Consider the following 24,097-nt stretch of genomic DNA (forward strand, 5'->3'; position numbering starts at 1 on the left):
TCATCACCATTTGTAATTGTATCTTTATTGGTTCAGTTGTCTGTTTCCCACTTTAAAGAACTACAGGGAGGCAGGAACTTTGTTGTATTTAATTTCCCAATGTATATATAGCCCTTAGAAACAGGGCCGGTACATAGTCACTAAATAATTATTTGTTAAAACAAATAAGTTAATGAATAAACGTCTTCAGAATTTTGTCTTAGAGGCAACCTCTTTTAAGTACTAGCTTGGGCAAGTCACTTTTCCTCTCCGAGCTTTTGTAACTGAATACATATGCCACGGGAATTGTAATCTCTTTCCTGCCTACCTCACCGCATCGTCACGAGGAGGATCTGAGCAAATAAACCTGGAAATGCTTCATCAAGTGATCCTTAAATGTAACGTATTGTTGTTTGCGGCCCACGTGTAGCCTCGCAGGTAGCAGGTGCTAAAAAGGACTTGCTGATTGGGGGAGAGAGGTATTATTTTTTCCTGTGGCTGTAGGCATCGAAGTTTTGCAGAAGGGTTCCGCAGGCCGCAGAGGGGCGGGGCTCAGGCCAGAAGCCCTCCCGCTCCGGCCTTTCCCCGGAGGCGCCAGCCGGGCAAGGAGGAGGGGCGGGGAGCCTGGGGGGGGAGTAACTGTCAAACCTCCTCGCTTGGCGCCATTATTTAAATGGTACGTGCCCGTCTCGCAGCTGTACGTGCCCGGGGCGGGGCTGCGAGCCCCCGGAGCGGGGCGGAGGCCGGGGGCGGGCCGGGGAGGTGGAGGGGCGAGAGGGGACGGGCCGGGGCGGGGCCATGCTGGCTAGAGGGGCGGGTCTAGCGGCGGTCCCCGGCGATGTTCACTGCGCTTGCGCTGACAGACGCAAGATGGCGGACAGTGCGGAACTAAAGGTAAAGCGCAGCTCAAATTCACTTCTAATATTCGTCCACGGAGACTGTGCCGCTGGTGCCAGGGGGGATGCGTCCGACCCTGGGGGGCCGCTCGGGCCTGACTCCAACCGGGCCTGGAGTTGTAGAGAGGAGCGGCTCGCCGGGCCCCAGTCGAGGGGGCCCGGTAGCGGCGGGCCGCGGGCCCCGGGTGCCTCGGGGGCGCTGACGGGTCGTCCCCAGCGTGTTATTGTTGTGGGCGCCTCTGGCGGGGGAAGAGATTGGGAGTCGGGAGGTGGGGGCCGCGGCTGTCCCCGGGGCTCGGCTTCCTCACCTTCCAGGCAGCCTCCCTGCCCCCCGTGGGGAGCGGGGGCAGGGGCAGGGTGTTCATGTTGGGGGGATTGGGAAAGCTCCCCGCCGCCGCTTCCTCTTCCTCCTTTGCAGTCCCGGGCTCCTGTCAGGCGCTCTCCTCAGACCCCCGGGAACTTGGCTCCTGCCGCCCCGCCCCTCCGGAGCTCCCTGCAGCCCCCGCCCCGGACTCGGTTCTCCCCGGCTGCCCGCCTGTCAGGAGGCGCCCAGGGTGCCCCGTTTGTGGGCAGCGCGATCCTGGGGCGATGGGGTGGGCATGTGGGGGAGAAGCTCCAGTAAAGTTTAGTGAACCCCGGGCTGGCGTTGGGGTTCGACTGGGGGGTGACGGGGGAGTCTGTCTGGGCGGGACGGTACTCTTTCTCGCTGATTCCGGGCAACCGGGGGGAGAGACCCCTTCGAAGGGTGTGTATTTGGAAGCAGTGGGTGGTGGGAAGCAGCTACTCTCCCTTCTTTTTCGTCTCTTCCTTTTGGCTGGTGTGGAGGGTGAGAGGAGCCTTCGGGGGTCTCTGCACACACCATGATGGCGATGCTATAGCTGATGGAGGTGAATGGTTAGTGTTTATATCCCCCCGTTGCCTTTTGTTTGTAGGGACATCTTGCTGGCCATGTTGATTTAAACGAAATTCTCCCCTCATCCTACTTCAACCCCCATAAATAGAACGTTCCTTCGTTTCTCTCAACTGTACCAATTACTCTCGCCTCGCGAAACTGGATGAAAGGGTGCCCCCTTTTCCCCGCTTTTTCTCCCACCCCAGTCTTTACCTGATGATGGCTTCTTTACCGAAGCAGATATGCCACTACACAAGCAGTTGGGGGAGGGGGGGTGGAACCCTTATGATTGGATTGTGACAAATGGGGCTCCGCTTGAATAATTTTGGTTCAGTAGCAAGCAGTTTTTAACTAACGCGTATTATTTCGAGGCTCTGAACGCGATATTCCCTTCTCTGGCTTCCTGTGTGTGAACCGAGTAGCTGGTTATCTTGACCCCGGGAACTGACATCTCTGTCAGAGTGGAGATTGGGATATATAGTTGTAAACCTTTGGGGAGAGTCGTCTTTTTATAATTAATGCAAATTATTTAAAGAATTATCTCGGTTATAATGAAACGACAACTCCTAGAACAAGCAAACGCCACGTTTGTTTCTGGAGAGTTTTTCAGTGGAAACCTTCGCTGAGAGATCGTTTTTCCCAATAATTTTTCAATGTTAACATTCCAAAATTTGTATATTTAGGCTCTGCCTTTGAGTCATTCTTTTTAAATTTACTTCTAATTGCAAATTAAGGGAGAGCAGATTTAGAATGGATGGTTTCGTTTTTTCCAGTTTCAAACTATTGACTGAAATGAAAAAGCCCCAGGAATTTGAATATTTGGAGGTAATTAACTCTTGAAATAAAAAAGTGTGCAACTTTAAGATACATGTTTTCTGTAGTTTTAAAATGTAGTCACTATGTTGCTGTGATCTTTGCCTTCTAATATTTATTTTGCTAGGAATCCTTTTGAATGATAGCTAATCAGTTCTGTTTTACGTGGACTACAGAGTAAAGCTGAAAAGCTTGTGCTGGCTATGTTGTCACTCTTGATGCTGTCCAAAGAAACTGGTATGGAAAGCACATGCTGGGAGATTTCCTCCTTTGTTCTTTCTCATTTTAAGAAAGTGCCTTTGGGGATAGATCAGATCCCTGGTGTGAGTCTTGTTAGGTAAAGTTTCTCTTCACAAAAATGAGCCTGCATCAGATGAACTCTAAACACTTGGGGGGAAACTTTATTTTTCTAAAATTGGTCTCCTGTTTTGCTCTCTCCAAAATCTACTTGAGTTTTTCCAAAGGAGTTTTTTTCTAATATTTTGTTCTGTTGTACAGTTTTTTCCTCCAGATTATAATAACTGCTCTTGACATACTCATCTGTCATTGTGTGTGCCCAGTACTTTGAGGAGCTGTGATAAATTGCTTAGTTGGTAATAGCTGTGTTAAACATTATGTTTATATTTGATTGTGGTTACATTTGCTCTTTTTTTTGAAGGGGAGGAGATGATCTTAGGAACACCTACCATAGTTATTTAAGAATGTGTGTATGTAATTTTCTGTGCAGTAAGTTTTGGAAGATACTCCTTTTGAAATTATATTTGCTGAGTGGTATTTTGTTTCTTTGTTTTTTGTGGTTTTTGGAGGTAAGTAGCACTTATTCCTAATAAGGAATGAAAGGTCAGAGTAAGAATTAAGAAAAACTCAGATTTTTCACAGTTTTAGGTGAAAACAACAGTATTCCAATGGATTTCCAACTATGAGGCTTTGAGTAAATAGTGACTTTTGTTATCTTAATTTACAACCCACATTTCATTTTGCTGTGGATTGTATTCATAATTTTTTTCCTCGTGACCCATTTTAGTGAGTCCTTTTAAATGTATAACAGATCTGCAAGATCAGATGGGAAAAATGGATAGATCTGTACCCCCTGTAGAAATTGTGCAAGCTGCAACACTTAAAGATATTGCCAATAAAAATTAGATTGTGAGTCATACATATCAAAAAGTTCTCTGTACTTGTTTGTTTATGAAAGGTTTAATTTTTCATTAGGGGAATACCCATAAATGACATTTGTAAGAATGTAGAGAGTGAGCATTTTATTGTCTTTAGGAACTTAAAAGCAGGAGGGTGTGATGGCCAGGTGACTTTGGAAGTTAATCTGACAGCTTCATGTAGCTCCTCTTAAAGTACTTTAAAAAAAAAAAAATTACAAATGTTTTTTGCATTAAAAGTCAAATTGCGTTATATTGCCGTTTTTAACTCACCGGAGGAACAGTGGGAAGGAAGAAGTTCATTATCATTTTAGTGGAGTAAATAATGGAATTCAAGGGGAGGAGAAATCATACTTTAAAAACCATACCTTTAAAAGTAGTATCTGTATAAGCGTGTCAGTAAATTCTGTTGTCATATTCTGCCTCTCTGTTTTCAAGAACTAGTCACTTAATTTTGATCTTTGTGGTGTAATTTGTCTGCTTTTATTTCAGATAGAAGCAAGTAAATCTGACAGTTTATTCATGGATTTGAATTGAATCTCCATAACTTGCTTTTCTCAAGTGCCACACTTAGATGGCTTTTTAAAGTCACCATTTTTATGAACAATATTTAAAAATTTGTAAAACACTTTAATATTTGAGTATTTCATATAATTGTTTTGAAATATCTCCTTTTCCTCCGACGTTTTCTCCTGGATGATTGTATTGTCTCTCTTCAAAGGGTCTCTTGTAATCCCTGGTGATTGCAGTAGTGCTTAGTGGTGAGTCCATAGCTGATTAACCTTGGGTTTCTCCTGGTGAGCTCCATCAACATGCTGCTCCAGGGTTCTTGCTGAGGCTTTTGAGTTCAGTGTAATTAGCACCCTTTCTTGCTTGTAACTAGGGATAAGAAAAGAAAATGTCTTAGAGTTGTAGTAGGGACGGGAAGAATTATCTAAATTTCTGGAAAACTGCAGTGTTTATGATGAGACGTAGCCTTTAAAAACAAACAAAACCCCTGGTTCATTACTTCATAGAATTGATTGTAGTGTGTTCTGTAGAAGTATTCTGCTCTGGCATTAAGGACCTTTTTTTTTTTTTTTATGTTTGAATAATATCTTATATGGTACTTTGCAGTTCATAATGTATCACATTATCTCATTTGATTTTTCCATCAGTTCTTTAAGGTAGGAAAGGCAGGTAATATCTCCCTTTTACCAATAAAGTAAGCCCAGAAAAGGTAAGTGACTAGCCCAAGGTCATACAAATAAAAGTGGCAGGGACTTGAGCCTAGGTCTTGTGAGTTCAAAATCCTGTACTGTAGGCTGCATTAAAGGTGCCATGTCAGTCCTGGAGCCCTCTAGGGTGCCTCGCTCACAAAGAATTCTAGTTATGTTGTTGCTAATACTTTCCCTCTTGCTCTATGCCAGGGTATTTTTGGATATTCCTTGGGCTTTTTGCAAGGAAGATTTTTGAGTTTGTTAGTTGGAAACATAGACATTAATTCTTGCAAATATCATTTTACTTGAGAAAGTTTCAGCGAATACTGAAAAGTAAGCACAAAAATAAACAGCACCTGTAATCCCAGCACTTAGAAATATCATGGTTAACATCTGGGTATCCATTTAGACTTTCTGTCTGTGAGTAAATGCATATGTATATACATCACAAAAGAGATTGTACTACTCTTTATTTGTAATCTGCTATTTTCATGGCTATCTTTCCAGGTTAGTAAATATAGGTCTATATGATCATTTGAAAGGTAATGTATTTTATTCAGCTAGTCCCCTATCACTGGGCAATCAGATTACTTCCACTTTTTTTTTTTCTTTTTTGCTATTTTAAACAGTCTTGACAAACAGCCTGGTAGTAAAGTTTGCAATTTAAAAACATTTTTTAATTTTATTTATTTATTTTTGGCTGTGTTGGGTCTTCGTTGCTGCAAGTGGGCTTTCTCTAGTTGCGGCGAGCAGGGGCTACTCTTTGTTGCGGTGCGCGGGCTTCTCATTGCGGCGGCTTCTCTTGTTGCAGAGCACGGGCTCTAGGCTCATGGGGTTCAGTAGTTATGGCTCGAGGCCTCTATAGCGCAGGCTCAGTAGTTGTGCCGCATGGGCTTAGTTGCTCCGCGGCATGTGGGATCTTCCCAGACCAGGGCTCAAACCTGAGTCCCCTGCATTGGCAGGTGGATTCTTAACCACTGTGCCACCAGGGAAGCCCCTGCAAATGTTTTATTCTAACTAAGTATATTCTACAGACTTTTTTTTTTTGTGCTTCAGGGAACAGTGCAAATAGGATTTTGATTAGATTAAGGGTTGAGTGAAAAGTAATTTTTGATTTGTTCGTTGTTTATACCTTTATTATATCTGTTCCTATAAATCTGTCAGTAAACATATAAATGATCTGAATCAGAACATTTGATAAAGTATGAAATAGATTACGAAAATAGAAATAGATTATGAGAATTTTTGCTTTACCCATATTTTTAATCTCAAAGCAAAGTGTTGCTATAGTATAAGATTGGTAGGTAACATTGTTTTGGAGAGGCTGTTAGAGAAAGGAGGTTACACAGGCAATGAAAACATTTTTCTATCTTAAGAACCTTTATGGGTTAAATCAATTAATAAATGCATGTGTGAATTGAATTAAGAATATTATTTGTGCAACATCTGAAAAAGTACTGCACTGTAGGAGGAACAGCTGATGAAATTAAGGGTATGAAATTGATCATACTCTAAATTTGATATGTTAAATTTGGTCCTCACCTAAATCTTTAGCATTTATATAACAAATTGTATCATTAGGATTTTTCAGAAATAGGTGATAGAGATATTTAAAAATACTTAGTTGTCCTTTACTATCAATTTCAGAAATAGTACTAATTGTTATGCATTTTTGTTTTGCTATTCTTACTGCAAAATGTTTGAGTGCTACTTCCTCTTCCATGTTAAAAATTGTGGAACTCCCATTGCTTTTGATTCCCTCTACTCTTGGTTTCGTGGTAGCATGTGAATAAAAACTCCCTAAGCCCCTACTCCCCTCAGAATTTTCTGGTAAACGTTCATTCTTAGCCATGAACTTCTAAAATTCATCAAAATGAAGAAATCACCTTTTTTCCTTTTCTACTTCACATTAGATCAAGCAAACAAAACAAACATAAACCCTTTGAACATTAACTGTAACTTTGAAATATCAATAACTTTCACAGGACTGTTAATATATGTTCCTATTTTTAAAAGCTCCTTCTCTTTCTTACCTTTCCTGCTATTCTTTTCTGCTTTCAGTTTCCCCCCTTTGGTTGCCAGGTCAGTTTTCCCCAAACACTCCTTTCATCCTGTCACTCCACTGGCTTTCCATTGAAAACAGGATAAAGTCTTAGCTCTCAGTTTGGTATTCAAGATTTTCTATAGTCTGACTCTAATACATTTCATGTGTCTGTTTTGTCTCCTCCACTGTATAGCAAAAGTTTTTAACTTAAAGCCAGAGCTGTTAGTTTGCTTTTTTGTTGTTGACTAGTGTTCTGCTTTGTACACCACTCCATTTTCCCTCATCCCTACCCTGTGGAGAGAGTAGGTGCCTAAGATATATTCGTGAAATGAATTACATTCAAGATTTGTTTCTGTTAGTGAGGGGGCAGATGCACATGTTTATATGACAAGTCTAAATTGTGAATGTTCTGCGATAGGGTCATATCTTCATACTTTTTCTTGTGGCTGCTGCGTAGATGAACTTGAATAACATTAAATCCAGATAATTTATGAAAGACTGTTTTAGGTTTACCTTTTACATTTCTTTAAGTTATATAGATAATAAATGAATACATTTCTCATTGTAATGTTATAGCAGTAAGTAGAATAAAATTTTAAAGGCCTTCATTTTCACCCCACCCACTCCTTACCCCTTGCAACCTCTTTGGTACCTATTCTATTTTTTGAGAAGGAGAGAGCATAAGTTTTATTGAGGTATAATTCACATACCATGCATTTCATCCATTTAAGTGCATAATTAAATGGTATTTTAATATATTCACAAAGTTGTGTAACCATCACCGCAACCAGTTTCAGAATATTTTTCTTACCCACCCCCCCCCGCCCCTGCCAAAGAAATCTTGCACCCTTCAGCTATCACCCCATTGCCACAACACACCCCACCCTCAGGCAACCGCTATCTACTTTTTGTCCCTATAGATTTGCCTGTATTGAACATTTCGTGTAAATGGAATCCTATAATATGTAGTCTTTTGTGTCTGACCTACTCATTTTTCTTTGGACATTTAATTATGTATGTCTGTATAACATTTGTAATTTATTGTATGTGTGTATGTCTAGATTCAGAACAAATTAGGAACATACATGGAACTCAGTATGTAAATATTTATTTAATGAATGTACATGTATTGCTATACATAATCATACTATATACAATATCCTTTGACTTTTTTCACTGAACGATATACTATATTGAAGCTCTTTCCATGACATGTCCCAAAACGAGATGGTCTCTTTCTTTTTTACAGTGCAAATATTTCATATGTATGTTTGTAGAAGTTTACCTCTTGAATTTATCAATGTATATGTCTAAAAGTTCTTAACTTGTTTTGATGGTTTTGCTATATTGTTTTTATAAAAAAAAATAGTTGCCACTTTTAATGTAACTCCTATAATATTAATATTGGAATTTCACTTAAAAATAGGAATGAAAACTGTAACAGATAAGGGTTGTTTGGCTTGAGGAGAAATGAATGTAGGCTCTTTATGGGGTGCTGGCAGTACACAGCCAAAGCAATTCATTTTGTATTTGGGTTTCTTAATGTGAGCAAGCCTGTTTTTAGCTTCATGGCATAGTGCTTAAAGTAGAATTTAAACATGCTATCTTGTGCATTATGGTGAATTTTAAGACTTTTTCTTGTAGCCATGTAGGTCTAATCTTAAGATCTGAAAGATTTCAGGGTAAATATTTTTCTCATATATTAAAATCATCAGTCTGGTCTATGGGCTTCTGTGAGTTACCCAAGAAAGAGAACGTAGAGGCACCTAGCTCAGAGTCTAGCTTATAGTAGGTATTTGGTAATTATTTGTTATTTATTCAGGAAGTATCATATTCTGTCGTTCATTATATGTTTGAGTTCCGACTGTATGTGAAATGCCAGATTATCAGTTGGTTTGAGCATATCACCATATAAATGTGTGTATTTATTTAAACACTCTTGTTATAGTGGGATATGTACTAAAAATATTTGTTTCTTAATCATCCAAGTAATGCACCACTTATTACAGTGGTTCTCAAAGTGTGTTTCCCAGACCTCTGGTAGTTCTTCAGACTCTTTCTGGGGATCCTGCAGGTCAAAACTATTTTCTCAATAGAAGTAAGACATTATTTGCTATATTGACATTTGCAAAATCAGTGGTGGGTAAAATTACATGAATTAAGGCAGTAACACTAAACTGTACTAGTTTACGACATCATGCACTTGGAATTAAGATGATGAAGCAATAAAACTTATTAATTTCATTATGTCTCAATTTTTGAATACGTTTTAAAATATATTTTGTGTGATGAAAAGTCCTGTAAACCACTTTTACTGAACACCAAATCTGATGATGGTTAATTCAAGAAAAAGAACTTGTGCAGTTGTTTGAGTTGGCATGCTGAACTAGCTACTTTTTTAATGGGATACCATTTTTATTTGAAAGAATGGCTGACGAAGTATGGTTATAAAGACTTGGGTATTCGGCAGACGTTTTCTCAAAACTAAACCAAGTGAGCCTGTCACAGCAAGACAAACTGACAATATTTGTTGCTAATGATAAAATTTCAGCTTTCAAGTGAAAATAGAATTTTGGGAGACTTGTGTTTGCCACTTTGAGCTTGACAGTTTCCCAATACTTGACTTTTTTTTTTTTTTTTTTCGATAAGATCAGTGGTGGTGGTTTTTTTTTTTTTAATTTGATTTATTTTTTGGCTGTGTTGGGTCTTCATTGCTGCACACAGGCTTTCTCTAGTTGCAGTGAGCAGGGGCTACTCTTCGTTGTGGTGCGCAGGCTTCTCATTGCAGTGGATTCTCTTGTTGTGGAGCACGGGCTCTATGTGTGCGGGCTTCAGTAGTTGTGGCGCACGGGCTCTAGAGTGCAGGCTCAGTAGTTGTGGCACATGCGCTTACTTGCTCCGCGGCATGTGGGATCTTCTGGACCAAGGATCAAACCCGTGTCCCCTGCACTGGCAGGCGGATTCCTAACCACTGCGCCACCAGGGAAGTCTCCAGGGTGGTATTAATGAATGTTATACATTGAAGTTGTAAAGTGAAAAGGTCAACATTTGGAAGAACTGCATAACTCACTGAAGCAATACTTTCTAAATAATCAATGCATGGTATTGCAAAATGGTAAAAAGATCCATTGGAAATGTAAGACAGACCAATGGACTTGAGTATATCAGAGTAGGAAATGTTCATTGATATGGTTTCAGATTCCATATTGGAACAGCCTTTAAGAAACTGCCACTTGTTGAGTTTTGGTAGAGGACCAAAGAATATCCACAGTTATCTGAGAAAGCTATTGAAATACTCTATCTTTTTCCACTACGTATCTGCATAAGGCTGAATTTTCTTCATGTACTTCAATCAAAACAACCTAATGCAGATTGAATGTGAAAGTGGATATGAAAATGAGGCTGTCTTTTTTAAACCAGACATTAAAGAGATGTGCAAAAATGTAAAATAGTGACTATTTTTACAATTTTTTTTGTCTTGGAATAGTCTTTTTAATTTAATATTTTGATTTATGTTAAGTAATTTATTATTTTTTTAAATGACAAATCTTTAAAAATTTTGTTTTCTTTTTTCTTTAAAGTTTTAAATTATAGTAATATATACATAACTTAAAATTTACCATCTTATCCACTTTTATTTTAAAAAATTAATTTATTTTTGGCTGCGTTGGGTCCTCGTTGCTCCACGGGCTTTCTCTGGTTGCAGCGAGCAGGGGCTACTCTTTGTTGTGGTGTGCAGGCTTCTCATTGCGGTGGCTTCTCTTGTTGCGGAGCACGGGCTCTAGGCATGCGGGCTTCAGTAGTTGTGGCACGCAGGCTCAGTAGTTGTGGCTCGCGGGCTCTAGAGCGCAGCCTCAGTAGTGGTGGTGCACGGGCTTAGTTGCTCCGCGGCACGTGGGATCTTCCCAGACCAGGGCTCAAACCCATTTCCCTTGCATTGGCAGACAGATTCTTAACCACTGTGCCACCAGGGAAGTCCCTGTGTTTAGTTTTAGAGTATTAGGGTGACCATATATAATTTATCAACCAAAGTGGGACACTTTTAAGAGTGGAAGGGGATGCTTTTAATAATGTTGCTAGAACAACAGATGTAAAATGGAAAACTTGAAGATCTTGTAATTTTTTCTAAAATACTTTTTTTGTGAAGTGCTAAGAAATGAGATGACAGAGATTAAAAAATGATAATAATAAAGAAGAGTTTTGTGGCCAAGTAAATTTGCAAAATGTTGGATGCAAAGTTAACATACTTCTTCTGCTGGACTTCTTAGGACCTTTAATGTGTGAATGTTGTTTGAGAAGGGAGGGCATGATGGGGAATTATAGACTCTTGAATTTCCTGGACCGGTTTTTTTTTTTTTTTGTCCTTATTTGAATTTGTTACAATATTGCTTCTGGTTGTTTGTTTTGGTTTTTTGTCCCCAAGAAATGTGGGATCTTAGCTCTCTGACCAGAGATCAAACCCTCACCCTGTGCATTGGAAGGCAAAGTCTTAACCACAGGACCACCAGGGAAGTCCCTCCAGTTTTACCCCAGCACCCTATTACTCTGAATATCTATTAACCGTATGAACGTAGTTTGGAAAATGGTGACTTGGAGTATCCTGTCATTTAAATTGGAGCTTTTTAATGTGAAGCCCAATCAGATTGCTTCTCAGTTATAAGTTTTATTTGGGATTTTGTTTTGTCATATCTGGGCAGCTAACTTTATTACAATGAGTAAAATTTGAAGTTTAAAAAATATAACCTCATAAACTAGTCACTATATGCAGATGACATACTATATATAGAAAACCCTGAAAACTCCACACAGAAACTACTAGAACTGAAAAATGAATTCAGCAAGGTAGCAGGATACAAGATTAACATACAGAAATCAGTTGCATTTCTTTAACAAATATCAGAAAGGGAATGTAAAAAACAGTACCTTTTTAAAAATTGTATTTATTTTTTTAATATTTATTTGGTTGGAGTATAGTTGATTAACAACATTGTTTTTCAGGTGTACAGCAAAGTGATTCAGATATACATGAATCTATTATTTTTCAAATTGTTTTCCCATTTAGGTTATTACAGAATATTGAGCAGAGTTCCCTGTGCTATACAGTAGGTCCCTGTTCGTTATCTATTTTAAATATAGCAGTGTGTACATGTCAATCCCAAACTGCCAGTCTATCTCTCCCCCTCCACCCCTCCCACTGGTAACCATAAGTTCTCTAAGCCTATGAGTCTGTTTCTGTTTTGTAAATAAGTTCATTTGTATCTTTTTTTAAGATTCCCCATATAAGTGATATCATATATGTCTTTCTCTGTTTGACTTACTTAGTATGATAATCTCCAGGTCCATCCATGTTGCTGCAAATGGCATTATTTCATGCTTTTTAATGGCCGAGTAATATTCCACTGTATATATGTACCACATCTTCTTTATCCATTCATCTGTCAATGGACATTTAGATTGCTTTCACATCTTGGCTATTGTAAATAGTGCTGCAATGAACATTAGGGTTCATGTATCCTTTTGAACCACGTTTTTCTCTGGCTATATGCCCAGGGAGTGGGATTGCTGGATCATATGGTAGCTCTATTTTTAGTCTCCTAAGCAACCTCCATGCTGTTCTCCATAGTGGCTGTACCAATTTACATTCCCACCTATAGTGTAGGAGGGTTCCCTTTTCTCCACACTCTCGCCAGCATTTATTGTTTGTAGACTTTTTGATGATGGCCATTCTGACTTGTGTGAGGTGATATCTCATTGTAGTTTTGATTTGCATCTCTAATATTAAGCGATGTTGAGCATCTCTTCCTGTGCCTCTTGTTCATCTGTATGTCTTCTTTGGAGAAATGTCTATTTAAGTTTTCTGCCCATTTTTTGAATGGGTTGTTTAAAAAAACAATACCTTTTAAAATCACACCAAAAAAAAAAAATACTTAGGAATACACCTGACCAAGGAGGTGAAAGACTTATGTGATGAGAACTATAGAACGTTAACAAAGAAAATTGAAGATGAGTCAAAGAAATGGAAAGATATCCCATGCTCTTGGACTGGACGAATTAATATTGTTAAAATGACCATACTACCCAAAGCAATACACCGATTTAATGTGATCCCTATCAAATTATCAATGGTATTTTTTGTAGCAGTAGAACAAATAATCCTAAAATTTATATGGAACCATAAAAGACCCAGAATTTCAAAAGCGATCCTGAGGAAAAAGAATAAAGCAGGAGGCATAATCATCCCAGACTTCAGACAATACTACAAGGGTTTAATTTCCAAAATATACAAACAGCTCATACAACTCAATAACAACAACCCAATCAAAAAATGGGCAGAAGACTTAAATAGACATTTCTCAAAAGAAGACATACAGATGGCCAATAGGCACCTGAAAAAGATGCTCAACATTGCAAATTATTAGAGAAATGCAAATCAGAACTACAGTGAGGTACCACCTCACACTGGTCAGAATGGCCATCATTAAAAAGTCTGCAAATAACAAATGCTGGAGAGGGTGTGGAGAAAAGGGAACCCTCCTACACTGTTGGGGGTAATGTAAGTTGGTGCAGCCACTATGGAGAACAGTATGGAGGTTCCTCAAAAAACTAAAAATAGAGTTGCCATATGATCCAGCAATCCCACTCCTGGGTGTATTTCTGGACAAAACTATAATTCAAAAAGATACATGGATGAATGGATAAAGATGGATAAATGGATAAAGAAGATGTGGTACATACATACAATGGAATATTACTCAGTCACAAAAAAATGAAATAATGCCATTTGTAGCAACTTGGATGGACCTAAAGATTATCATACTAAGTGAAGTAAGTCAGAAAGAGAAAGACATACTATATGATGCCACTTATATGTGGAATCTAAAATGTGACACAAATGAACCTATCTACAAAGGAGAAACAGACTCACAGACATAGAGAACAGACTTGTGGTTGCCAACGGGGAAGGAGAGGTGGGAGAGGAATTGACTGCGAGTTTGGGGTTAGTAGATGCAAACTATTACATATAGAATGGATGGACAACAAGGTCCTACTGTGTAGCACAGGGAACTATATTCAATATCCTGTAATAAACAATAATGGAAAAGAATTTTTTTAAATAAAATAAAATTAAAAACAGAACATTTGTGGGAATTTCCTGGAGGTCCAGTGGTTAGGACTCAGCGCTTTCACTGCAAGGGCCTGGGTTCAATCCCTGCTTGGGGAACTGAGATCCTGCAAGCCTTGTAGTGCGGCCAAAAAAAAAAAAAAAAAAAATTGTATATATCTTTTTCTAAGCTTGTTTTTCTCTGAAAGCTATAAATCAAGCATATGATAACCTTGTTTTTCTTGTGCACCCTGGACAGTGTTTATTGAATAATTACCTTAAGATTGGAGAATCTTGGGGAAAAATAATCATCTGAATCCTAAGTAGTTGAACGATCTTATTTGTAACCTTAAACTTTGTTATCTGGAGGGGAATTTCTTATCATGTGCCACTGGGCTCTATAGTCTTGACCCTGTTATATCCCAAGTTTTAAGGATGACCTGTATGAATATTTAAGAAGCAAAACTCTCAGATTTTGTAGGTGTCAGAAAACTGGGAAGAATGTTAGATGACAAAATCAAGAGGAATTAATTCCTTGATAATTAATTCCTTGATAATTAATTCATCATCATCATCATCATCTCCTGTGCACTTACTACATGTCATCTACCATACTTAGCATAGGTGATACGGAGAAAAGTGTCCTTGAAAGTCTCAAAGTCTAGGGGAGGACATAGACTAGAAAATCAGCTGTTTACAACACTGTGTGATAAATGCTACAGCAGAGAGTGCAGGGTGCAATTCTTCAACAGGGTTTTGAAAGGCTGGAATAATGAACTTGGAAAAAACGAAGTTTAACAGCGCTGTATGTAAAGTTCTATTTTTAAATTTTAAAAATTGTATTAGAGGATGAGGAGGTTTAACCTAGTAGCATTTCATGTGAAAACAATTGAATAAAGGTTTTAGTTAACCTCAAGCTTAATGTGAGCGACAATATAATGTGGACGTGACTCCCTGTCCCTGCTGAAAGAAAAGCATAACGTACAACATCCTTCCACTTGCCTAAATAAAACAGGCCAGTCAGTCTAAAATGCCTTATTAGGTTGCACTGGTAGAAATAGCTCTGTTCATAATAAGAGAGATAGTACTAAGAGTAGTCAAACTATCATCTGGATTATTTCATTCACTCTGAGTACGATGGCCAGGGTGGGAAGGGGTCTATACCAACAGGATGAAATTTTAGAACCATTGGGTAGAAGTTTAAGGAAAATTTCAATTCATAGAGCTTTTCAGTAATGTAGGCTGTTTTAAGATTAGATTGTGAACTCATGTAAGTGTTTCAGCAGAGGCTGGGAGACCATCAATTAAGGAGGTTACAGTAGAACTTCATATATTAGATGGAGAGTTGGACAAGATGATTGCTAAAGTTCTATTTTAAACTAACAACATTGTAAGTCAAGTATACGTCAAGAAAAATAAAGTCCTATTTTATGTTATGATCCTATGATTCTACAGTTTTTAAAAACATCATTTCAGGGCTTCCCTGGTGGTGCAGTGGTTGGGAATCTCCCTGCCAATGCAGGGAACACAGGTTCGATCCCTGGTCTGGGAGGATCCCACATGCCGTGGAGCAACTAAGCCTGTGTGCCACAACTACTGAGCCTGTATGCCACAACTACTGAGCCCGTGCGCCTAGAGCCCGTGCTGCGCAATGAGAGGCCGCCACGATGAGAGGCCGCCACGGTGAGAGGCCAGCGCACCGCAATGAAGAGTAGCCCCCACTCTCTGCAACTAGAGAAAAAAAAAAAAAACAAACCCATGTGCAGCAACGAAGACCCAACGCAGACAAAAATAAAAAATTAAAAAAACAAAAACTAAAAAAAGAAAAACATCATTTCATGGACTTCCTTGGTGGTCTGGTGGTTAAGACTCCGTGCTTCCATTGCAGGGGGTCCAGGTTCTATCCCTGGTCAGGGGAGTTCCGTATGGCGCACGGTGCGGCAAAAAAAAAAAAAAAAAAAAAAATCATTTCAAATTCCCTAATGATGTCTGTAATTGTAAGTACTCTGCAGCATTGTGTGGACTTTGGCATCTGACTTTTGAGTCTGAGCTCCGCTATTTACTAGCTCTAACTTTGATTGAATAGGTTACACTTGTTACTCTGAAATAGTTCTCTTGATACTTTCCCTCTAAGGTTCTTACTTAATCACTTTTCTGGGACCCAGATTGAAGGCTGTGATTTAAAGATTTTGTATAGTTACAGAATGCATTTTTTCTCACTTTTTGTTTTGTTAATATTTATCTATTCTTTTACACTTCTTAACTTTCTCTCAGATAGAGTATAATGTATCTTTCATTGCATCTTGTCTGAAACTTAAATTAGATGATATCTCCAGTTGTAAATGCAACATTTTGTTTGGTTTTGGTTGGAGGAGTTTGTGAAAAAATATTCATTCTTTTATAATTTGATAGACTTAAAATTTCTTAAAGCTTTATTTATTTTATTTTTTTATACATTTATTTATATATTTAAAAATTTTTGGCTGCGTTGGGTCTTCATTGCTGTGCGCAGGCTTTCTCTAGTTGTGGCGAGTGGGGGCTACACTTCGTTGTGGTGCGTGGGCTTCTCATTGTGGTGGTTTCTCTTGTTGAGGAGCACGGGCTCTAGGTGCGTGGGCTTTCAGTAGTTGTGGCTCATGGGCTCTAGAGCGCAGGCTCAGTAGTTGTGGTACACGGACTTAGTTGCTCCACGGCCTGTGGGATCTTCCCGGACCAGGGCTCGAACCCATGTCCCCTGCACTGGCAGGTGGATTCTTAACCGCTGTGCCAGCAGGGAAGTCCATAAAGCTTTATTATTTTTAAATTTTAGATTTTATTTGAAAAGTGAACGATTGTTCTCATGATCATGTATAGCACTGCTTTTTAAAAGGCACCTTATCTAGATTATTGAACGTTCTTGCAGATTTTCTTTGCAGTATTTATTGGTCCTCTCTCCTCTATTTCCACTGTCACAGTTTCTTCTTACATGTAGATAAATAATTCTTGCTTGTTGCTATCTCTTTTAGCTAGAAGTCTTATTTCTTAGTCTCTTTCATCCATCCTATAGGTGGCTACTTGAATAACCTTAAACTATTTTTATCACTTGTTTACTGTCCCCAAATAAGCATTTATTCCACTGCTTGTTCACTCTGTAGAGTCTAATTTCTCTCACTGTCATTTAGTGCCCCCATCCCAGTGTAACACATACTCTGTCCTGGCTAAGATTTGTGATAAGACACTTGTATTGGTTAGTGGTTATAAATTTGAGCTCTGGAGTCAGGTCAGGTTTGAGCCCTGTCTCCATCACTTATTTACTTATTTACTGTTTAGCATCAGTTCTCTTAACCATAAATGGGAATACTATTGGTCTGTCTCTTGTGTCCATGTGAGGGTTAAGTAAGATACTCATGCTACTATAATTAATATGTAATTGGCATATTATAAGCACTTAATACATATTAGGTTTATCATTATTTTTACTGTATCAACTCATGTATGACACTTATATTTTTGATTGAGAACATTGCTCATGGAGAGATTTCACTGACCATACAGATTGTATTTCCTTAACCTGTGGAAGAGTAGAACGAAAAGAAAGATTTCACTTAATAGTTATAGCATTATAGAATTTTGAAATTGAGGAATCTTTGAGAAGCTCTAGTCAATCTGTCATTTTTTAAAGAGAGAAAATAGACCCTGAAAGATTGTGATTCAGTAAATTAGTGGCCGAGTTAGTGTTAGAATCCAAATTCTATATATACTAGTACCATATTATGTTGTATTTGTACCTAGCACATTTGAGAATTGAATTAATATGATCATGAGTCTCTGTTTCTGAAGATTAGCTTATCTCTATGTGTTCATTGTTTGTTCCTATATTCCCTTTCTACAACTCATTTAGGGCTCATTCATGGATCCAAAAAGCGTTTATTGAACATCTGTGTGCAGAGCAGCTTTTTACTTAAAGTTATATTTGTCCTACCTCTGCATAAGAAGTTTGGGAATGTGTTAGAATTTTAAACTCTTAATTTTTAAATTAAACTTTTTTTATTGTAAAAAATATTTAATCCAAATTTTAAACTGTTTTGATTTGGGTTTGTTATTTTTAGTATTTGAGTTATCATCTAGAAGGAGCTTTTGAAGGACATATCCGTGGGTTTCATGAAATGTGGTAGTACATAAATGGGGATGATATTTAAATTATCTGTCAAAAATCAAAGCCATGATATGCCATTTCAACAGAGTGTTAGGTTTATACTTTGCTTGAAGGAGAATGGAATCTTCATGTTTTGTCATTATGTGGGAGCTAAATGCAACCCATGTGATGGAAGATACCAGAAGGGGAGAAAGATAATCAGCTAGAGGAGTAGGCACTACAGGTCATTTTTCAGTCATCTTATATTGAGAAATAAATAAAAGATGAGAAATCAGGTGGAACAAGATTATGGAGAAGTATGTAACCAGCCTGACTTGCTGCTTTAGTAGAAACTGTCTAACTAGGTTTTCTGGTTGAACTGGACATTGTTGACAAATTGCTAATCTAACAGCTGTTTATTAACTATTTCAAGTGGAGAGGATTAGAAATGATCCTAAAGTCAGTTCCATTGAATGAAGAATCTGACTTTGAAAATAATGAATAAAATATTTTTGTAGTACCATACAATCTTTATGCAGTTAGAGTATTTTTGATGATTGCTTTTGTGGATAGAAAGTAAAAGTATAAATGAAATATTATGACATTGTTAAATGCCTATTTTGACTGTCTTTAGAATTCATTTTGGTTTACAGTTGTTTACAAATTGATACCAGATAAAGATTCATAATATAGAGTCTGCTTTATGATTCATCCCCTAAAATACTGAAGTGGGATGTGTGAACGAGAGTAATTAGGTGGTTCAACAGGAAGTACCTAATTCTTATTCACAATTTAGGTATGACCTTTAATAACGTAGGGTCATAGCTAATGAGACAGTAACATTGGCCCTTTTTATTTAATCTCAAAAAGCTGTCTACAATACTTATTAATATTGCTTGACTATTTCTTGTATTTCTTTTTCTCAGAATATAGTCCCTGCCTCTGTAGTTGGAATGGTGTTCTTATACAGGCACACACACATAACTGTGTGTGTGTGTGTGTGTGTGTGTGTGTGTGTGTAAAATGTTACATATCTGAGAAGGAGATTAAGTTGAAATGTGTTCTTATATAATGGTGAGGACCTTCCCCTCCTTCCTCCCCATTCCCCTACTCTGCCCTGAGAACACTGGAAGTCAACCTTATACTGCCAAAGCAGGAGGTTGGAGGATTCCTCTGTGTCAAAAGTGATCAGATAAAAGGAAAAAATGGAATCCTCATGATAGCCAAGTTCCTGCCTTATCATCCTAGAGTGCAGTACTCCGGTCTGCTCACTCACACAGTTCATCTGATCATCTTTTTCGTGTCTTACTCTTAGATATAAATGTACAGCCAAAGGTTCCCTCTTACTTGAGGAAAACGTCAAGCATGAAAGGCAGAGACCAGAGAGAATAGCAAGAAAGAACTCAGATTACAGAGACAGTGCAGGCAGGTGAAGAAAACAACAACATCAAACATCCTATTTATATTCTCAAGAGAAAAGAAGATGCTGTAGTAAAAAATAAAATAAAATTAAAAAAAAGAGAGAAGATACTACACTACATTCATGTAAAATAAGAACAAGATGTAGAGGGAAAAGAAAAGAAAAAGAAAAATGCAGCAAACAGAAAAGAGCTCATAGGAATTAAAAAAATTTTTTTTAAATTTATTTATTTATTTTATTTTTTTTGGCTGTGTTGGGTCTTCGTTTCTATGTGAGGGCTTTCTCTGGTTGTGGCAAGTGGGGGCCACTCTTCATCGCGGTGTGCGGGCCTCTCACTGTCGCGGCCCCTCTTGTTGCGGGGCACAGGCTCCAGACGCGCAGGCTCAGCAGTTGTGGTTCACGGGCCTAGTTGCTCTGCGGCATGTGGGATCTTCCCAGACCAGGGCTCGAACCCGTGTCCCCTGCATTGGCAGGCAGCTTCTCAACCACTGCGCCACCAGGGAAGCTCCGGAATTAAAATTTTAATAGAAGAGTTAGAAGATGAAGTTGAGGAAATCTCCCGGAAAATAGAGCTAAAGACAAGAGATGTAAATGCAAGAGGAAAAAGAAAACAGAGCAAAAGAGAATTAGACAGTCTAGCAAGGCCAGTATCTAAATAATAGGCATGCAAGAAAGAGAACAGAAAAAAGTCAAAGGAAGATTACTGCAAGAAGACTTCCCAGGGACTTCCCTGGTGGCACAGTGGTTAAGAATCCACCTGCCAATGCAGGGGACACAGGTTCGATCCCTCGTCCGGGAAGATCCCACATGCCGCAGAGCAACTAAGCACATGTGCCACAACTACTGAGGCTGTGCTCTAGAGCCCACGAGCCACAACTACTGAGCCCATGTGCCACAACTACTGAAGCCCACATGCCTAGAGCCCGTGCTCCGCAACAAGAGAAGCCACAGCAGTGAGAAGCCCACACACTGCCACGAAGAGTAGCCCCTGCTTGCCGCAACTAGAGAAAGCCCGCATGCAGCAACGAAGACCCAACATAGGCAAAAATAAATTTATTTAAAAAAAAAAAAAAAGAAAACTTCCCAGAACTGAAGGACATATATCTATAAATGTAAAAGACTTAGCAATTATCAGTTCATATAAAAAAAAAAAAAAACCTACTCCAAGATACAATATTGTAAAATTTCAGAACACATACAGAGAAGCTTCTGGAAGCTTCTTGAGGAAGATATATAGGTGACTGTGAAAGACTGTGGATCAGAATGGTGCCAGGCTTCTTAAGAGAAGATGATGAGGAAAGGCCTTCAAAATTCTGATGGAACATACTTTCCTGTCTGGAATTCTATACTGAGCCAAACTCAGTTACTAAGTATGAGTAAATGAAGATATTTTTAGACAATGCAAGGGATTTTTAAAAAAGTGTACTTCCCATGCCCCCTTCTCAGGAAGCTACTGGAGGAAATACCCCACTAAAAAGAGAAAATCAAGAAAGGAAGAAGTGAGATCAAGGAAACAGGGGGTCCAACACGAAGAGTGATAAGGGAATTCCCAGGATAAGTTAAAGGGAAATTCCATGACCATAGTTTTGTACCAGGTCTAGAGAGCAAGCAGTCTAAATTAGAACTTGATGGAGGATTGTATGAAGTATATTTTTAAGAAAGAAATTAAAGGACTTCTCTGGTGGCGCAGTGGTTAGGAATCTACCTGCCAATGCAGGGGACATGGGTTCGATCCCTGGTGTGGGAAGATCTCACATGCTGTGGAGCAACTAAGCCCGTGTGCCACAACTACTGAGCCTGTGCTCTAGAGCCCGTGAGCCACAACTGCTGAGCCTGTGTGCCACAACTACTGAAGCCCATGCGCCTAGAGCCCATGCTCCGCAACAAGAGAAGCCACTGCAATAAGAAGTCCCGCGCACCGCAACCAAGAGTAGCCCCTGCTCGCCGCAACTAGAGAAAGGCCACGCGCAGCAACGAAGACCCAATGCAGCCAAAAATAAAATTAACAAAAAAGAAATTAAAACAGAGATTTACCTGATATATTTGAATACGTTGAGAGGAAAGTTAACACTAGCAATTTAAAGATGAATTAACCGTAGTTACACAGAAAATTAAGCAAATGCAAAAATGGTGCAGTTATTAACTAGAAGGAAAACAAGGTCATACAAAAAAAGAAACAGTAATCATGATGTACTTTTGGCTTGTCTGTGAATATTATTTACGGCCATAGTAATAATATAAACTCTAACAATTGATTCAACCAAAAATGATGATGGGAAGTTGTAACAGATCTAAAACATTATCTTTTAATAGGAAGTCAATTTTTTTCCTAAAGGGAAAAAATTTTAAATAAATAATAGACCTACTATATAGTAGAAATAGGGAAAAAAACGCCTGAAGAAATAGCTAAAAAGACTTGAAAGTAGTTGCCTTAGGGATGTGAAAAATGGGGACAGGGCAAGTGACATCTGTTTTTCTTGTAAAACTGTTCGACTTTTAAAACGGTGTGCAGGTCTTTCTGATTAAAAAGATTCATTTTAAAAAGATGCTCCTCACAGAATGCTTTCTGTACAGAATATACACATTTCTCAGGCATTCCATCATTTGGGGTTGTAGAGTCAGCAGAATGCTATCCAAGGAGGTAATGATTTCTAGTAATAGCAGTGGTTGATGTTATCCTTAGTTATAAATATTCATTTTGTTGTAGTGCTAACAAATGGAGATTTTAAACACACGAAAGATTAAAATACATTGCATTTCAACATTTCACATTTAAGTGTTTAGTTTTCCTCTGTGTTGTCAACACTTTACATTGTGAATTGACTGCTCCATGCTTCTTTGAAGCTTTTTGGTTGAGAGATACTTCAGATGGTTGCGTTTCCTGCCCTCTTTTATTTGGTTTTTTAAACAGTGCATGCTTATTACAGTCCTTAAGATTATGCAGCAGCTGCTCCAATAATAGCAATAGATAGCACCTCATCTTTCACTGTACCTGATTACAAGGTGCAATGGTTAATTTGAATCCAGATGTTTTCTTTTATCTTAACCACCAATTTTTTTTAAAGCTAAAATGTTGAAGCTTGAAGTTGAGATTGAATGTTAAATAAATTGATCTTTTAGAAGTTTTTCTCTTTCCTAATTAAAAGGCATGTGGTTTGTTTTCGCTAAAAGACACTAACATAGTGTAAAGGTACAACATTTGGAGTAGAAGTAGTTTTGTAACATTCAACAAATTTCTTAACCTTCCTAGGCCTCAGTTTTCCCATCTGTAAATTGAGGACAATACCTACCTTATAATTGTGATGATTAATTATGCGTCCTGTGAAAATGAAAACAAAAATTATGCCTATGTCATTAACTTTTTTCTTTTGATCATCAAGCATGAGATTTTATTTTATGCGAGTTGTCAATGTATTCTTCCATAGAAATAGAACAATAATACATCTGTGCTGCATTTAAATAAATCCTTATACACATAGAGTTAGGACAAAAGCTGTCATAAGTTTATGGTAACCGCTGAGTTTCGGTTTTTGTGTTTGACTTAAGAGAATGGAGCTGAATTGAAATGGAAAGACATTCTTCTCTTTCTAAAAATTTATCGTGTTTTCTCTGTAAAACAAAATACATTTGGCCAATGCCAACTTAAATTTAGTTTTAACCTATAATCTTTGAAGCATAATTCATGTTATTTCTCTAAGAGCAGAAGCTTATTAATACAGTGCTTTTCTGTTGAAATCTCTGTTCCTTTTAAAATAAGTAAAAAAAAAAAATCTTTAAAACTATTTTGTACTCTTAGGACAGTTTGGATAGTAGGGAGAAATTGATATCCTGCTGACATTATAGTAATTATTTAATCTCTGATAACAATCTAAAGAGAGAAACGTTATAGGATTTGGGCTAGAATTTGTTTTTTAAGGGCTACATTATATCTTTGAACATAAGAGCTTGGGAGTTCATTTGGATTTATATTATAGTTATATGTATAACTTATCACTGTAGAATCCACCCCCACCCTTCCTTCTGGTGTGATTTTCTTATTTTGTTCATCATTCATTCATTGTCCTGTCATTATTGTTGGGCCCTAGTGTTAGATGCTGAAGGTAACATGACCTTGTACCATAGAGCAGGGGTCCCCAACCACCTGGTCCATGGCCTGATAGGAACTTGGCTACACAGCAGGAGGTGAGCGGTGGGAGAGCAAGCAAAGCTTCATCTGTATTTACAGCTGCTCCCCATCATTACCACCTGAGCTCCACCTCTTGTCAGATCAGCGGTGGCATTAGATTCTCATAGGAGCGTGAACCCTACTGTGAACTGCGCATGTGAGGGATCTAGGTCGTGTGCTCCTTATGAGAATCTAATGCCCGATGATCTGAGGTGGAGCTGAGGTGGTGAGGCTAGTGCTGGGAAGCAGCTGCAAATACAGATTATCATGAGCAGAGAGGTTTGACTGCACAGAGACCATAATAAATCAATGTGCTTGA

At 38.5% G+C, this 24,097-nt stretch overlaps 1 protein-coding gene across 2 annotated transcripts in view; it reads left to right on the forward strand.

Moving 5' to 3' along the window:
• Positions 1-800: 800 nt before the first annotated feature.
• The window catches only part of PIAS1 (protein inhibitor of activated STAT 1), a 121,359-nt gene continuing 98,062 nt past the window's right edge, over positions 801-24,097 (forward strand). For both annotated transcript variants that reach the window (XM_068554438.1, XM_068554448.1), the window contains exon 1: positions 801-873. In XM_068554438.1, the coding sequence (XP_068410539.1) occupies positions 850-873 (24 nt within the window). In that variant the 5' untranslated portion in view covers positions 801-849. The remainder of the gene's footprint in view (positions 874-24,097) is intronic.

This window comes from Eschrichtius robustus, chromosome 1, assembly GCF_028021215.1.
Source record: "Eschrichtius robustus isolate mEscRob2 chromosome 1, mEscRob2.pri, whole genome shotgun sequence".
NCBI classification, from domain to species: domain Eukaryota; kingdom Metazoa; phylum Chordata; class Mammalia; order Artiodactyla; family Eschrichtiidae; genus Eschrichtius; species Eschrichtius robustus.